The sequence below is a fragment of the Anabrus simplex genome, chromosome 5, assembly GCF_040414725.1.
Source record: "Anabrus simplex isolate iqAnaSimp1 chromosome 5, ASM4041472v1, whole genome shotgun sequence".
Taxonomy (NCBI): Eukaryota; Metazoa; Arthropoda; class Insecta; order Orthoptera; family Tettigoniidae; genus Anabrus; species Anabrus simplex.
The window spans coordinates 29,858,139-29,875,346 of NC_090269.1; the positions used below are offsets into that span (position 1 = coordinate 29,858,139).

General features: G+C 38.3%; 1 protein-coding gene across 4 annotated transcripts in view; it reads left to right on the plus strand.

The window, feature by feature from the left end:
* The window catches only part of Sgf29 (SAGA-associated factor 29), a 93,591-nt gene that overhangs the window by 48,212 nt on the left and 28,171 nt on the right, over positions 1-17,208 (plus strand). For 2 of the 4 annotated variants that reach the window (XM_067147919.2, XM_067147921.2), the window contains exon 4: positions 1,033-1,314. In XM_067147919.2, the coding sequence (XP_067004020.1) occupies positions 1,033-1,314 (282 nt within the window). The remainder of the gene's footprint in view (positions 1-1,032; positions 1,315-17,208) is intronic. The other 2 variants (XM_067147920.2, XM_067147922.2) reach the window with 1 other exon arrangement.

Sequence of the window (17,208 nt, forward strand, 5' to 3'; positions counted from 1 at the left end):
TTCAATTGCTTTCTTGTTCTGTTGAAATGAAGTGTTGAACAATTGTTTATCAACATCACATTATCATGGCAACATAAGAACTCAGTCATCGGACTTTTAATGAAATAATTACTTGTGTTCAACAATTTTATCTTCATTTCAACAGAATAAAAAGCAATTGAGCTCCAGAATTTTAAGAACATTCTTTGAGTAGTTAAACTTGTTGAATTCAGTAACCCGAATCATATTTTGATGTGTATTTGTGGCCTTGTCTATTTTACCTATCTTACAAGTATTTTCAGCTGATGTCTAGAAAGGACAAAACTTGTCCTGACACTTGTTAATGTCACCCCAATTGAACATATTGTTTTAGTATTGTAGAAGTGGAACTTTTGATTGTACTTTTAAAAAGTAGAGGATATCATGAATGTCATGAGGTCAGAGATATGTGAATGTAAAGAATGAATGTAATTGTATTTCTCTTTGATAGTCTTGGCACAGCCAACTTTTGTTCCATTGAAATTATCAAAATGAATTTGAATCTTTTGTAAATGTACACCTTTTAAATATACGATTCTAGAAGGAAACCATAATTAAATTTCATTGATTGGAAATGTTAAAATCATTTAAGCTCTTTAGGCTTTTTCAATCATGAATTACCAGCATTTTGCACCAGTGTGGCAGTGGGCTCATCAGTTGGATTGCTACATCTTTCTAAGACGCTGGTGGCTAGTGTGCTGTTCAGACACCACTGCATGCCTCTTTAGAACAATGCAGTGAAAGTGCACTAGGGGAAGCATGTGTCTCCACTTGTATAAATGCCTGCCTTTGGCCTTTATATCAAATATAAGGTTCCTAGAAGGAAACCAAAATTAAATTTCATCGATTGCAAATGTTAAAAACATTTAAGCTTTTTAGGCTTTTTCATTTGTGTAGCAATCCAACTGATGAGCCCACTGCTACACTGGGGTGAAACGCTGGTAACTTTACGATTGAAAAACCCTAAAGAGCTTAAATATTTTGTGAAATGTTGTTGATAATTTTTGTTTATAGCAGAAACTGAAAAGCCTGTACTCAGCAGCGTTGTCAGATGCTGCTCAGGAAGAAGAGCTAATTCGTCGAGCCCTTTCAAAGTTGTACGAGATACGTGCCATTAGGAATGAAAGGCGAATTCAGGCAAGAAATGCAGGAAACAAAGAAACAATACGACGTGGGGCTCTTATGAAAATGCTTCAGAGTTCTGCCCAAACTTTACCATTGTGGGTAGGGAAACTTGGTGAAAAACCTCCTGCTCTCTGTGGAGCTGTTCCTGCAGAGCCTACATATATAGCAAAGGTATGCAGTTTATTTGTTATGTAGCATGTTTCTGTGGTAGTTTGTAGTGTGATGTGTTGTATGTAAATGAAGATATGTAAACTACTTGGTTTTGTTTTAAGAATTATTTCTTAATGAATTTGTACTTCTTCCTCCTCCTTGTACATTCTTACACCATATTGTCTTTTTTTTAAAAATATACTCTTTCAAAAAATGTACATCTCAAACAGAAATTTACTTCTAACTGAAGTTCAGTACTTAAACAAGTTGCCTATTCTTGCTGTGAAACCAAAAAAACGTTGCATAACGAAATCATATATTTAAGCAGATCCTCCTCTACTTGCTGAAACTTGCCGCTTTTTTGGTCCGCAAAATGCTTTGCGAGACTTGTTGGTCGCTTGAAGTGCACTCTCTGTTACCGTGGTAGCACACGTTGCATTCCAACACTGAATTCTTGCGGCCCGCTGCCCTGTTCCCGTATGTTTCGGCGTAACTGATCACCGCGAGTTTGTATGATGCAGTATTGCTCGAATACTTGCTCACTGTGGACTACCAAACAATTTTGAGATCACAGAATGTCCCATATCTGAAAGACTCGTAAAATATGTTTGTATCAGACTGGAATAGAGCATCACTAGTCACTTCTGGGCTGATTCTCTCACTGAACTAGTGCAGTGAGATTTCCTGCCAGCTAATAAAAGCACGTTGCCCTGTATTTTGAATGCCCAGTTTTGCAATAGGAAGGCTGTTACTTGAGTAGTGGACATCTTTATTTCGAAACGCATCCAGAGCTGCATGATGGATGTTTGAAGAAGTGGGTGCGTCAAATACGTGAACATTTCTTTTTCTCCACTTTGGACCCTAAAATATTGGGATGCGTAAATTATCCAAGGGCATTAATTGTGCGAGAAAATACGGTATCTACTTGGAACAGCTTGTCAACAAGGATAAAAATTTGAATGATATAATCAAGTATAAGGATCCCCTGTATGAACACATTTTCATTTATTTGAAAATATTAGGTAGGAAGCACGACAATGTAGTGAATAACAAAAAATGGCTCAAGTCCCCAGGTTTCCAATCGGTATCTTCCTCCCCTCGTGAAGCAGTAACGGACAGTAAACAGGCCAAGAATACGTCCTCCCCCCACCCCCTACCCATCTCCCTGTAATAGCGAGCAGGTTCCAGCTAACACACCCCATTACTCCACCAGGTATAAATCTGGAGCTACGAATGTGAGATCACTCCCAAAGTAGCGAAGATTAAAGGGACACTTCAGTTATTAAGGGCGAGTTCACATCAATTCATACATAAGTTACTGTTGCAGTAGCTGGTCAAACACTCACGTTCCCATTTTCGTTCCTTGGTTGCAGATCGAGTTGCAAACCAACAATCACACCATTACAATCAATTACATAACATCTCACAACAACTGCTCAATGAAGTTTTAAAATCCACATGATAACGACAAGTCTCATCACATTTGAGATGATCAACAACTTGTCAAAGGATATGGTGACACAAGAGGATGCTTTATAGGTCTCAGTTTTTAACCATCTGAGATTGCGAGATCATTCTAAGTCCCATTTAACGAATGTTTGGGTATATTGTTACGTTTAGTCTTTAATGATCAAAACTTTTTTAATCAGTGCATATAGTCACCCCTCCTCACACCCTCTCCCCCTCCCCTGTTCATCATATATTCAGTGTGTTTTTTTTTACTTTTTTCCTTACAATTGGCTTTACATCGCACTGACACAGATAGGTCTTATGGTGATGATGGGATAGGAAATGGCTAAGAGTGGGAAGGAAGTGGCTGTAGCCTTAATTAAGGTTCAGCCCCAGCATTTGCCTGGTGTGAAAATGGGAAACCATGGAAAACAATTTTCAGCGCTGCCAACAGTGGGGCTTGAACCCACTATCTCCTGGATGCAAGCTCAAGCTGCATAACCCTAACCACACAGCCAACTCACCTGGTGTTTTTTAAGACCATATATGAAGACTTCGTCTTTATAGCTGTTTTTAAGATTTTCACCTGAACATATTTGTAGCTGATGATGTTTAAGGATTAAACTAAACATGTACTACTAATTTACGAATTCCGTGGTTTCCCATTTTCACACCAGGTAAATGCTGGGGCTGTACCTTAATTAAAGCCACGGCCGCTTCCTTCCAACTCCTAGGCCTTTCCTATCCCATCATCGCCATAAGACCTATCTGTGTCGGTGCGACATAAAGCCCCTAGCAAAAAATTTTTACGAATTTGCTTAATGTAAAATCGATCGATTAGGTGGAACAGTTGTTGATTTGTCCATTTATGTTGTACATCAATACGGACAATGAGGTTGATTGTTTCCAATCAGCTACAAATCACTTGGACCTCTCTCAAACTTCCGGCTAGAATATATAAGCTCACCTGCCAAAATCAAAGTCGGTTCCTGTGTGATAAAGTGCTACATTGGACTGCGGCAATAAGCTGGTTCTCCTCTGCATTCCTAACATCCACGGCACAAAAGTGATTTTGAGGGGGGGGGGGGGGGGGGGGGGAGAGAGAGAGAGAGAGAGAGACAGCACAGCTTTTATACTTATTTATTCTAGCTGATACACTAAATTTCTTCTGGTCCTCATTTGCTCCTCTCTTTGTGGAAGTACTGTGCATGTTCAGTAATTGTGTGCTGTGATCCTGAACTCAAACGAAAGCGTGAACATAAGAGACTTATGCCGTATTCATATAAACTCACACTGTCGACCTTCTAAAAGTGGCAGACATGTGTGCAGTCTGGCCTGTAAGAGTGCCGATGGCAGTGTAGATACATATATTTTCTCCTGTCTTCCTTACTTTCCTCTTCTTTGTATGCCTTTTCTCCATTCTTCCATCTCTCCCCCCCCCCCTCCTCCCCTTCCCCTCCCCCCACTGCTTTGATGTCAACCCTTTTGCATACCCAGATTACTAGATTACAAGTGGTGTAAATTTGAGGGAAGATTCGAGTAACTGTTGTAAGCTATATAATATACAACGGGTTATTGTTTGGGCTGCCCTGTCAATATATTATCAATATGTGAATTTTTACAATGTTTCACACATACATGTTTTGGAAGTCCTAACTCCCTTCATCAGTGATTTCTATATCAATATCAACATTTCCCATATCTCAAGATATAGATATTGGTACAGAAACGCTGATGGAGGGAGATAGGGCTCCCGACACATGTACATGTAAAACATTGTAAAAAAGTCAGATATTGATAATATATTGACAGGCTGGACCAAACAATCACCCGTTGTACATTATATGAAACTAGTCAATACGGACCAACTAAGGGAACGAAAATGGTCAAATATTTTGAATCTGTTCTAAGCTACCTAATGACAGCAACCTCCAGTCGTGTCACCAAGTTGTGCATGTTATTAAATTGAAGTTAATGTATCCAGATTTTGTTATGGTAATTTGGAGCTTATTCTCCATTCTTCACTAATGTAAATCCTGGTGATAATTCCTATTAGACCAAGCTCGATAGCTGCAGTCGCTTAAGTGCAACCAGTATCCAGTATTCGGGAGATAGTGGGTTCGAACCCCACTGTCGGCAGCCCTGAAGATGGTTTCCCATTTTCACACCAGGCAAATGGAGGGGCTGTACCTTAACTAAGGCCACAGACGCTTCCTTCCCATTTCTAGGCCTTTCCTGTCCCATCGTCACCATAAGACATATCTGTGTCGGTGCGACGTAAAACAAAAATTCCTATTAGAGACTAAAAATTTTCAGATTTGTTGACCAGCTATTTAGAGTATAGGGACTATGTATCACGTAAGACTAATGATAAATCAGTTCCTTTATTAAATTGTTGTAATATATCTTTTATTCAGCATTTCATGTTAGATATAAGAAGTCACTTAGCGACTGTTGTTATAAAATATTTGATGATATTGTATGTATTGCACCCGTTATACTAGTCAATAGCCGGAGAACGCTGACAAGGGAACATCGGCAATGGTCAAGTCGCCGATTGCGATGAAACTTGGAAAACACATTGAGATACACGTAAAAACGATCTCGGCATCGATTTTGGGTGCTAACATTCATTAGGGCGTTACCTGCGGGGCCTAAAAGTTGTGACATTTCAAATTCCACGCGATCAGCGATGAATACCTGCTGGCCAATGCTAAGCCTCCACACTGCGTACCTGGAGACACGCCTCTGCACCCCCTCCGCTCCAATTGGTTCGCAGCCGCACGTTTCCCTTCACCCTGCACTTGCCGGCTGCTTAGCTGTTCAACAGGACCGGCTCTATACTTTGCTTCTTTTCGTATTATAATTATTGAAATCCTTTAAATAACGGTCCGTTTCACACATAATGATAACCCACACTAATATACCCGTATTTCATTCAAACGTCATATTTTCATTTCTGCTAATTCCGGTGAGTTGTCACATTCGTGGGTATAACTCCGAGTTAAGTACCACCGGGCGTGGTCAAACGTGGGATAGGGTACTGCGTCCTACCTACGCTTAAATTATTATTTACTTCTAAAACGCCTTAAAGCTGTCGGTAGTGTCCTTTAGATTTGACATACATATGGAATTAATTAAATTAAATCGCCCACCACTAAATAAATCTCCCACCTTTAAACAACGTTAAATACCTTTTTATGTAAAGAAATTACGTGCCCGGGTAGAGGATCTCATTGAATGTAATGAGATTCGGTACCCCGGGATATCAAAACCTGGTTATAGGTCCAGATCTTCTTTTTATGTCCCCTTCCCCCCTCACCCACGCATTTTGTGTACGCTATCAGTTGTGTCATAACGAAACGACATCGCGGACGACAACAACAACAATTATAAACTCCGAGTTTGAAACTACTGGTATTTTCTGTATTGCGTACTCTGGTATAAGGAATAGGCCTATAGGTAGAATGTTTTTATTTGTGCTTGTACTGAACGATTAATTTATGATTTGCAGTGACAGGCACAACACATTTCAATTGCAGCAATGGTTGTCGAATATAAATAAATTTAATGCATAGGCAACTTTGATATGAGTATGACATGGAATGTAGTAAAGTTTGACGTAATACGAAAAGCCTTGAAAAATAAAAAAGGTGTGCATTTATATATGCAGTAGGTCTACAGTAATCACAGGCAGGCCTGTAGTCTTACTGTACCGGTACTTTTGCGTTATGGCTGACCGATATCAACATGTACCGATATTAAAGTATCACACTACAGTCTTCTGGGTATAATGGCAGTTATATACGCAAAAAGTTAAATGGCTATTGTATGAACTGGTAGAACAACAAACAATTACAAGGCAACACAATAAATGACTCCGTATACATTACATCGGGCAAACTCCCCGCCAGTAACTGATAGTAAACAAAAACAATCTTTGGTCTATACGAAACATTAAAAAATAGTGAAAAGAAAAGCAAAACAAAACACAATTGACAACAGGCACCATACTTTTTTTTTGCTAATTGCTTTACGTCGCACCGACACAGATAGGTTTTATGGCAACAATGGGATAGGAATGGCCGAGGAGTCGGAAGGAAGTGGTCGTGGCCTTAATTAAGGTACAACCCCAGCATTTGTCTGGTGTGAAAATGGGAAACCACGCAAAACCATCTTCAGGGCTCCCGACAGTGGGATTCGAACCCACAATCTCCCGGATGCAAGCTCACAGTCGTGCGCCTCTAACCGCACGGCCAACTCGCCAGGTGCAAACGTTTTCATAAACTTTTCAGAAAACGTTAACTGACTAACACAGTGTAGAAATTACAAAGGAGAGATATGAGGAAGGCTGATAGAGTACCCAAAGTGTAGCACCGGTTCTCTTCGACAGCTAAGAAAACAGGTTGGCGAGGGGTGAAGGGAAACATGCGGTGGCGAACCAATTGGAGCGTGGAGGGGAGGAGGTGCAGAGGCGTGTCTCCAAGCACGCAGTATGCAGGCTTAGCATTGGCCAGCAGGTATTCATCGCTGATCGCGCGGAATTTGAAATGTCGTAACTTTTAGGCCCCGTAGTTAACGCCCTAATGAATGTTGGCACCCAAAATTGATGCCGACATCGTTTTTACGTGTACCTCAATGTGTTTTCCAAATTACATCGCGATCGGCAATTTAACCATTGGCGATGTTTCCTTGTGAGACACCTCAGGGGTGCTCAGTTCGCAAATAGGACGCCTAAGTAATATAACGAAGGATGTGGCATGCATAGGAAAATAAATTGAAATTGTGGCATGTAATAAAGAAAATACAGTGTAAAATTCACATATGGCATGGTTTATTAACAAAAAAAAGTCTCAGTTTGTCATCCTTTAAAAATTATGATTGTGGAAATGATTGCTTATAAAAATTAAAATACAGCTCTTGACATACAAACAAAATAAGTCAAATGGGGTGGTACATGATTTTTTGCCCTATCTTGCCCTAACAAATCAAAGTTACAGATTGATTTTGATAATTTTGTTAATTCAACTATTTTCCTGTAACTAACTGAAAGATCTGGGTTCTGACGATCCAATCTGAAATATTAGAAAAGAGAAAAAATAAAATAAAATTTTGTACGATAATTATATCACATTCTCAATTATTTACCCAAAGTTTCAATCTATTGTTACATAATTTGATTCCATTTTCCCCTTAAACTTAATCGACTCAACGAAATAATTATCTGTTCAGTTCCAATCCCTTACTGGATTAGCAAAATTAAACAAGTAAATTAAAGTCTGAAAGTATCATTTCAATCATTTTTAAACGGTCTGCCTAACACAAAATCTAACTCCTGAAATGCCACATCACAATTCTTGGATGCGAATATCAAAGAAAGTAACACTACCCACATGGCAAAATAACATCTGAGACAATAAAGTACAAGATGAACTCAAAGTACCATAACCATGATTATAATTTTACGTTACAATAAGATCTACAAACTATATTACAATATTTACACATTTGGCAACACGGAAGATGATCATAACATCCGAATACAGCCGAATATTCCTAGCATGGTTAAGTGTACCTCAAAGTTTCTAATATTCAGGTAGATGACCTGGATGAAAGTCCTCGAATATTCAAGAAAGGTCTCGAATTTGGGAAAGATCTCGAAGATTGTTCCAGAACCACTGTGAGTTAACGCAAATATTAAAGTTACAAATTAAGGAGATTTCAGGATATAACCTAATTAGACACAGTTCCTCGAAGATGTAGTCAAAAATCACATATACGCGGACTCTAATTATCCAAAATCTCGCAAATATTCAAAATATTACAATACCTCACTGTCATTTTTTTCAATAATCATCTCCTATAATCATGGCGTGACTTTACTCTTGAAGAAATACATCCATTATGCACTACAATTTAATCTCTCTCGAAGACACAGAATTAAACAAATTACCACATTAATAATCGTGAAGTCTACATTAATGTCCCATACCACACGACGATACATTTGTGATCCGCCCCGGGATGTCACAAATTCATCTCATCATGCAACAAATCCTACACGTATACAATTACTAGCTGATGTACCCGTGCTTCGCTACGGGATTGGATTCTCAGAGAGACTGACCTTGTGGTTTTCCTAACTGAAGTCATATAAAAATATCATATAAAATACTCGATCAAATGAAAAACTGCACATTTTCTCACTTTTAACGAACAGGACTACGCTGGCGATCTAACAGTCCAAAGTTCCAGAGCTGGAATGATCAAAGCCGCAGATAGCCGTGATCCATGAACACCCTTCATCTTTTTTCGGCAGGGAGGGGGTCGAATAGTTTAGACTCCCACGGCATAAACTATGCCCTTCTATTAATCCTTTTCCTAGGAGTGCTCGGTGAGTCGGAAAATCTTAATTCACTACACTGGCGACGGAAAAATCTATCTGACTTGGAGACAAATTTTTCCTCCAAGCAAGAGGAGAAACCCACTCTTTACTGCTAGTTTGGAATAAAATGAATGTAGAATTTAATAAAAGTAAAGAGGAAGAAGCTTTGATTAAGAAACGGCTCTTTTCAGGGTCGAATTTTGAGTTATTTAGTGAATTGTGGTGCTATAATTTGGAATAGGCCTAAATTGTTATTCTATACCAGGCCATACTACTACTACTACTACTACTACTACTACTACTACTACTACTACTAAGTGAGCCCCTGCCTTAAGTATGCACGCTGTTCATTCAAAACAGTGCGTCCGATTAGGGATCGCATAGCTGGAATACTATGATGAACCTGTGTGTTACGTACCAGTTGTATCAGAAAATGTATGAACCAGAGGAATGGCATGCTAAAGAAGAAAGTTTTCTATCTCCCCGGCTATTTTCCGCTAATATTCGGTCAGGCTGTTATACTCAGTACGCAGCAGTAATCCCATCTATTGGAGTTGAGAGGCAGCGTAAGAGACAAAGAACATCACATCAAACAATGGTCAATGTAATGTCACTGTTGATCAATGCTATGCGCTTTTGATATTGTAGGTCTTCACATTTAGTTTTCTTCCGACTCTGAAATACCACTCTTACCATAGTCGGTACGGTAAAACTGATTAAAACATAAATGATCGGAAATTGTATTCAATATAACTTTTGTTATGTAATACTTTTCGATAGCACCAATAACATAGGCCTTTAAAAATTAAATTTTAGTTGCCTTCCCCTAAACTGCAATTCCATCCACGGTGAATAAATTTGTTTATAACTTAGACTGTTGTTTCTCATTCCCCGACTCTATATAACGATTTTCATTAAATTCTGTTAACCCATTTTCTCGTGGCTTGGCGTTGATATGGACTTAGCAACAAAATTACAATTTCATGAATATCTGTCTTTTCACAGTCGGTACGGTAAAAATGTATAAGACATAAATGGTCGGAAATTTAATTCTATACAACTTTGATTATGTAGTATTTATCGATACGACCACTAATAATTTAAATATTTGAGAATTACATTTTAAGCCTTCCCCTAAACTACCAGTTCACTCAGTGTGGATAGAATGATTCATAACCTAGATTATAATGGCTCATTCTCCGACTACGCATGCCAATTTTCATTGAGATAGGACCACTCATGACGTAAATATTCAAGAATTAAATTTTTTGACCTTCCCCTAAACTACCATTTCACTAAGCGTGAATAAAATTATTTATAGTGTAGATTGTAGCCACTCATTCCTCGGCTTTGAATGCCAATTTTCATTACGATAGGACCACTAATAACATTAATATTTGAAAATTAAATTTTAGGCCTTTCCCTAAACTACCATTTCTGTCAGCATAAATAAAATTATTTATGGCCTAGATTGTAGCGACTTATTCCCCGACTTTGCATACCGATTTTCATTAAGTTCTCTTTAGCCGTTTTCTAGTGATGCGTGTACATACAGACAGACAGACAGAAATTACGGAAAAGTAAAAAGTGCATTTCCTTGTTACTGTGGACATGACCGATACAGAAATACCATTCTTTTCAAATTCTGAGCAATGTACAGACAAAACTCTTATTTTATATATATAGATATTTGAATTCTCGAAGATCCAATCCATCTACCGGTTCTCGTGTTTCAATTTAACTATTTCTCCTCTGCATCCACGTTAACAGGTTCTGATTCAAAGTAATGGACTCATTTTTTAAGACTTAAGTTTAAAGATCGCACACAATTATATTCCAACAGATACTAAAAAAATGAAAACCTACAACCTGTTTTCCAGTCTTTGACCGGGTCAGGGATGTAATGAATGAACCATATAGGCTATTATTACAATGGGGTCGCCACTCCCAAGGTGATATTAATGACTGATAAATGCTATGAAATGGTAATGGAGAGTGTTGCTGGAATGAAAGATGACAGGAAAAACCTGAGTACTCGGAGAAAAACCTGTCCCGCCTCCACTTTGTCCAGCACAAATCTCACATGGAGTGACCGGGATTTGAACCATGGTATCCAGCGGTGAGAGGCCGATGTGCTGCCGTCTGAGCCACAGAGGCTCCAACAAATACTGCTTAAAATTATAATCCGATTCTGTGCGACGACTGTACATCCGAGAAAATCTAATTTACGTTGTCGAAGATTCTGAGACAATTCTCCGCCAGTCATGTCTAGAATGAATTTACAAAGTGGAATCATAAAAATTATTACGAACTGGTTCGCCGAACATAATTCAAAAATCACATATACCATCCAATATTATGCCAAGCCTCTCTAACGGAAACAACGTATGTGAAGATCATCTACTAATACTACAATATGGCAGTGCTACAACTACACAACTATACCAAAATGCAAGACCATTAACCAATTTTAACTACTTAACTATCCCACTACAGAACAGATATTTATTATACAATTGCGTCGACTTAGCTTTACGATGTCTTCATAATGCTGGACGGCTGGTCATCCTCAATAGTACAATTATATGTGACTTCCTCTCAACCCATCACTGTCAGCTACGGTCTCATGGTTTAAGCCTCCATCTCAGCACTCGCATACACAGCGTTAGGTAACATCACCATGATGAAATTTGTAGCTGTCTTCTTCTTGGATTCAAGCTGAAACTTGCACAATAAAAATTAATAATTCCTGGAAATATTGTCCAAAGAATTTGTACTAAAGGAAACCCGACTTAACTTGACGTCTTACATTGTCAAACAGAATAGCCCAAGTGATATATTTGCAGGGCATACAGTTACTTGAAATCAAAGTTCTACTTCTTCAGATCCCACGGAAGGTATGACCATCTGCTATCGAACCAAGTCCTTCGCCTGGACGGTGTGTCGAAGAAGACTGACGTCTAGCGACTCACTGACCCAGTAACCTACTTCCCACATCAGCAGGCGAGCGAGAGTCCTTGAAGCATTGCACACGCGTGCTCAGACCGGAAACTTTGTCAAATTCATAACTGTGATAATAATTTCCCACATTTGTTTTACTCGCAAGATAATCAGAAATGTTATTGTTATTATTATTATTATTATTATTATTATTATTATTATTATTATTATTATTATTATTATTATTATTATTATTATTATTATTATTATTATTATTATTATTATTATTGGAATACACATTGCCTTTCCAGTACGCTATTTAATAGTATCACTAGTCGTTTGCTAAGTTGGACACAGCCGATGACAGTCTTCAGGTTTATCGTACGCTTGCGAGGCACGTTTCTATTTCTTTCTTTTTTCCTTTCTTTTTTCTTTCTTTCTTTCTCAAACAGGTTCATTCCTAAACCACCGACACCAGTACGAAGTCTGATGGCTTAAATTATGACCAAACAAATAATTAGAGAAGTACTACGTCCGCAGGTGACATCCATTGAATGCAAAGAGTACTAACTCCAAGATATACCACTCAGTCTCTTATATTCGTGCCATCAGGCCAATCAAAACTGTCACAGTATCTCATAACCTCTGACAGAAATGAGGTTGAATTCATGTTGACTTCTTCAGTAAGGTATTGCCTTATGTGTGCTTTGGATAGATAATCCCTTCTGTCTGTAAAGCAGTCTTTGAATTGACTTGACTTGACTAGGTGCTATCAAGTCAACATTAACTTCTGGCGACTGCATGGATGCATTGTCTCCAGATGTTTCTGTTGTCTGCAAGGCCTTTCAGATCTTGCAAGGGCACATTCATTGCTCATTTGATATCTATCCATCTCAATGCCAGCAATCCTCGTCTCCGAGTTCCTTCCACCATTTCAAGCATGATTGCCTTCTCCAAGGATTCAGACTGCTTCATAGTATGCCCAGAATAAGATAGTTGTAACCTTGTAATAAATGCCTCAAGAGCTACACCTGTTCTGAATGATCTACTGGTTCATCTTCGTGACTGTCCAAGGTATACATAAAATATGCATCTCAAATGCATCAGTATGCTTTCTGTCATGCTTCTTTATGGTCCAGCTTTCACATCCATATGTTACTGTGGAAAGGACTAATATCGTAACCATTCTGACCTTGGTATGCACAGATATATCTGATGACCTGAAGATCTCATGTAGGCCTTGGAATATTGCCCTGCCAAGTGCTAATCATTGGTGAATCTCTGAACTGCTAGAGCCATTGTTGCTTATGGTTGAACACGGCAAATAAAAATTATCTACCACTGTGATGACTTCGTCGTGCATCTTGATATCTGAAGGTGTACCTGTTGTAAGAATCTTTCTTACAAGTACAGTATTTAGATGGAGTCCCATCTTCTCACTTTGCTGTTTCACTTTCAGTACAAGAGCTTCCAGGTCATCCTTACTTTCAGCTATCAAAGTGTTGTAATCTGCATAACATAGGTTGTTTATTTTCATCATAATCAATAAGTTTCATTTCCGTATTGATGTTATACACAAATGCAATGAGAAAAAGGCTTCCACCTAATCAATACTTATTTATTAAATTAAGAATTAAAACTACAGGACCGGTTTCGACCTTTCTAGGTCATCTTCACCTGGTTACACAATCACATATAACATATCATGCAATCATAAAACATCACTAGATCTAACAAAGAATGCCATACGACGATAACATGTCAAAATTATTCTCATGATTGGGGGCAGTCGTCGAATTGGAACTTGGTATTCACTGTCTTTTCATGAATAACATACATAAAAACACATTCATAAAAGTTTGGATTGTTCATAGGCATAAGTTTTTCTAAAATTAGATGCTAGCTTTGTAAAACATGTAAGAAAGGTAACACAAAGAGAGCATGTGTATTGATCACAGTATGGTAGTCTTGTAGGTTACACTTCCTTGTTTCCTGAACCTTCAGTTGTACACTGTGATAGAATCTTGTTCACCGAGCTCGATAGCTGCAGTCGCTTAAGTGCGGCCAGTATCCAGTAATCGGGAGATGATGGGTTTGAGCCCCACTGTCAGCAGCCCTGCAGATGCTTTTCAGTTGTTTCACATTTTCACACCAGGCTGTACCGTAATTAAGGCCACAGCCGCTTCCTTCCACTTCCTATGCCTTTCCTATCCCATCGTCGCCATAAGATCTATCTGTGTCGGTGTGACGCAAAGCAAATAGAAAAAAAAGAATCTTGTTGCTCAATGTTGATTTGCCTTAATTTTTTTTAAACTGATTAGTTTTGTCCCTGAGTCTTGATAAATAGACATTATGAACACTTAATGATAACTGTAGGAATAAAACATGTGTTAAAATGTTTAAAATGTGTTAAAATATTTTATAGTAATAATACATGTTTGTACAATAATGGCGTCAAATCAACAACAACAGTAAGTACACATATACGCATTCATTCCACACGACTAATAGGCATTCCCAATTACTAAAATAGAATTACTCACCTTTCACTTTTATCTTTCACAGATATTTGTTATATCTACACACAACTGCAAAGGGAAGGAGCCTCTACTCCAGTCAAATGCCATATAGCAAAATTCAACACAGGACCTTATGATTTACCTTCCAACACAAACAGCACAGATTTTATGTGTGCCCGCTTTAGAAATCTACATTTTCCGCTCAAGTCTCATATATTGTTTTTCAGCATTCACATGTGTTTTTATGTTTCGTATATATATATATATATGGTGACGCAACACTCATACTTGAGAATCTGACCTTTTAAAGTGTAATTTATACCTGCAATGCAGGTCATTGAATTTTGACACTTTTTTTCCTAGAGTTATCATCAAGTGTTCATAATGTCTATTTATCAAGACTCAAAGACAAAACTAATAAGTTTTTTTTTTTTTTTTTTTTTAATTAAGGCAAATTAACATTGAGTAACAAGATTCTATCACAGAGTACAACTGAAGGTTCAGGAAACAAGGAAGTGTAACCCACAAGACTAACATACTGTGATCAATACACATGCTCTCTCTGTGTTACCTTATATGTTTTACAAAGCTAGCATCTAATTTTAGAAAAACTTATGCCTATGAACAATCCAAACTTTCATGAATGTGTTTTTATGTATGTTCTTCATGAAAAGACAGCGAATACCAAGTTCCAATTCGACGATTGCCCCCAATCATGAGAATAATTTTGACATGTTATCATCGTATGACATTCTTTGTTAGATCTAGTTATATTTTATGATTTCATGGTATGTTATATGTGATTGTGTAACCAGCTGAAGATGACCTAGAAAGGTCGAAACTGGTCCTGTAGTTTTAATTCTTAATTTAATAAATGAGTATTGATTAGGTGGAAGCCTTCTTCTCATTGCATTTGTGTTTATTTTCAGACCACCCATCCTAAATCCACAAAAGATCTCATATGTTCCAGCTTCTCTCATGATGTATTCAGCATATAAGTTGAACAGATGAGGAGAGAGTATACAGGGTGTGTCCGTGCTGATGTTACAAACTTTCAGGGATGATGGAGGACGGCAAATGGATCGATTTGAGAAAGGTACCATATTTCCGGAAACTATAGTCAAAAGTTTAGCAACTTTCTACTAATTTAAGTCCGTTTACCTGCACAAGTTTCACAAGCCTGCTCCATTTACAACAGATGTTCAAAATGGCATCCCTCTGTGTCAATGCGGGCTTTTCTTCATTGCACCAAGTTCTGTTGTACCCGTTTGAATATCCCCAGTGTCGTTTGAACAGCGTCACAGGCAGTGAGAATTCTTGCCAAGAGATTCTCTTCAGTCTTGACAGGTGTCTCATTCATGTACAACAAAAGACTTTTCACGTGGCCCCATGGGAAGAAATCAAGTGGGGTGAGATATGGTGAATGAGGGGGCCATGAAACAGGACTTCCTCTTCCTACACACTTTGCAGAAATGATCTAGTTGTTCACGAACCCTCTGTCCAAAGTGAGGGGGGGGGGCTCCATCATGTTGGAACCACATCCATTGATGAAGGGCAAGTGGGATGTGTTCCAGGAATATGGGTAGTACATCTCTGGGCACCTCTGTGTACACTGCTGCATTTAGGCAGGGAGGAAGAAGAAATTATTGAAACGATTAGTTATTAATAACTTTTGGCTCAAGGTCCAAATCTGCTGAAATAATGCTATTAAAATTTGACTGAACCTTCTTCTGTAGCTTCCCATATTCAGCTGGAATTCCATCAGTCCTAGAGGTCTTTTGGTTAATGATTTAAGAGCAGATATTAGTTACCTTCCAACATTTTTTTTTTTTTTTTTTTTTTTTGCTAGGGGCTTTACGTTGCACCGACACAGATAGGTCTTATGGCGACGATGGGATAGGAAAGGCTTAGGAGTTGGAAGGAAGCGGCCGTGGCCTTAATTAAGGTACAGCCCCAGCATTTGCCTCGTGTGAAAATGGGAAACCACGGAAAACCATTTTCAGGGCTGCCGATAGTGGGATTCGAACCTACTATCTCCCAGATGCAAGCTCACAGCCGCGCGCCTCTACGCGCACGGCCAACTCGCCCGGTCCTTCCAACATTAGAGGTTCCAGATCATATTTAACCTCTTCTACTGGGCTATTATTATGTGCATCTTATTTGTACAAGAATACTGAACCTGTTAAATTGGATCATTTATTGCTTTAAAACCAAATATATTTGTTCAACATTGATCCTCTTATTCCTTCTAAATGTCCTTGCCTTTTCCCCTATATTTACTTCATGGGTTCCACCTCTGGAAAGGTCTCAGCATAATCAGTCATCCTCTGCATCTCTGTGTGTGTTACCATGTGAATAATTATATGCCAGGTGATATGCTAAACTTCTTTTCTAAGTGAGTATGTCATGCATTGCTTTCATTCATATTTGTATGATGCCATGCCATCTAAGCCTGAACGTGTGTGGTATTATCTCCCGTGAAATCCCCTTGAGATTACTGTGCACATGTAATAGCTATTCTTGCAGAGCCAACTGTAACAAGTGTAAACATTACTATTTATAAATGATTTCCTACCTTATTTTTATATTTATTTATTTATTTATTTATTTATTTATTTATTT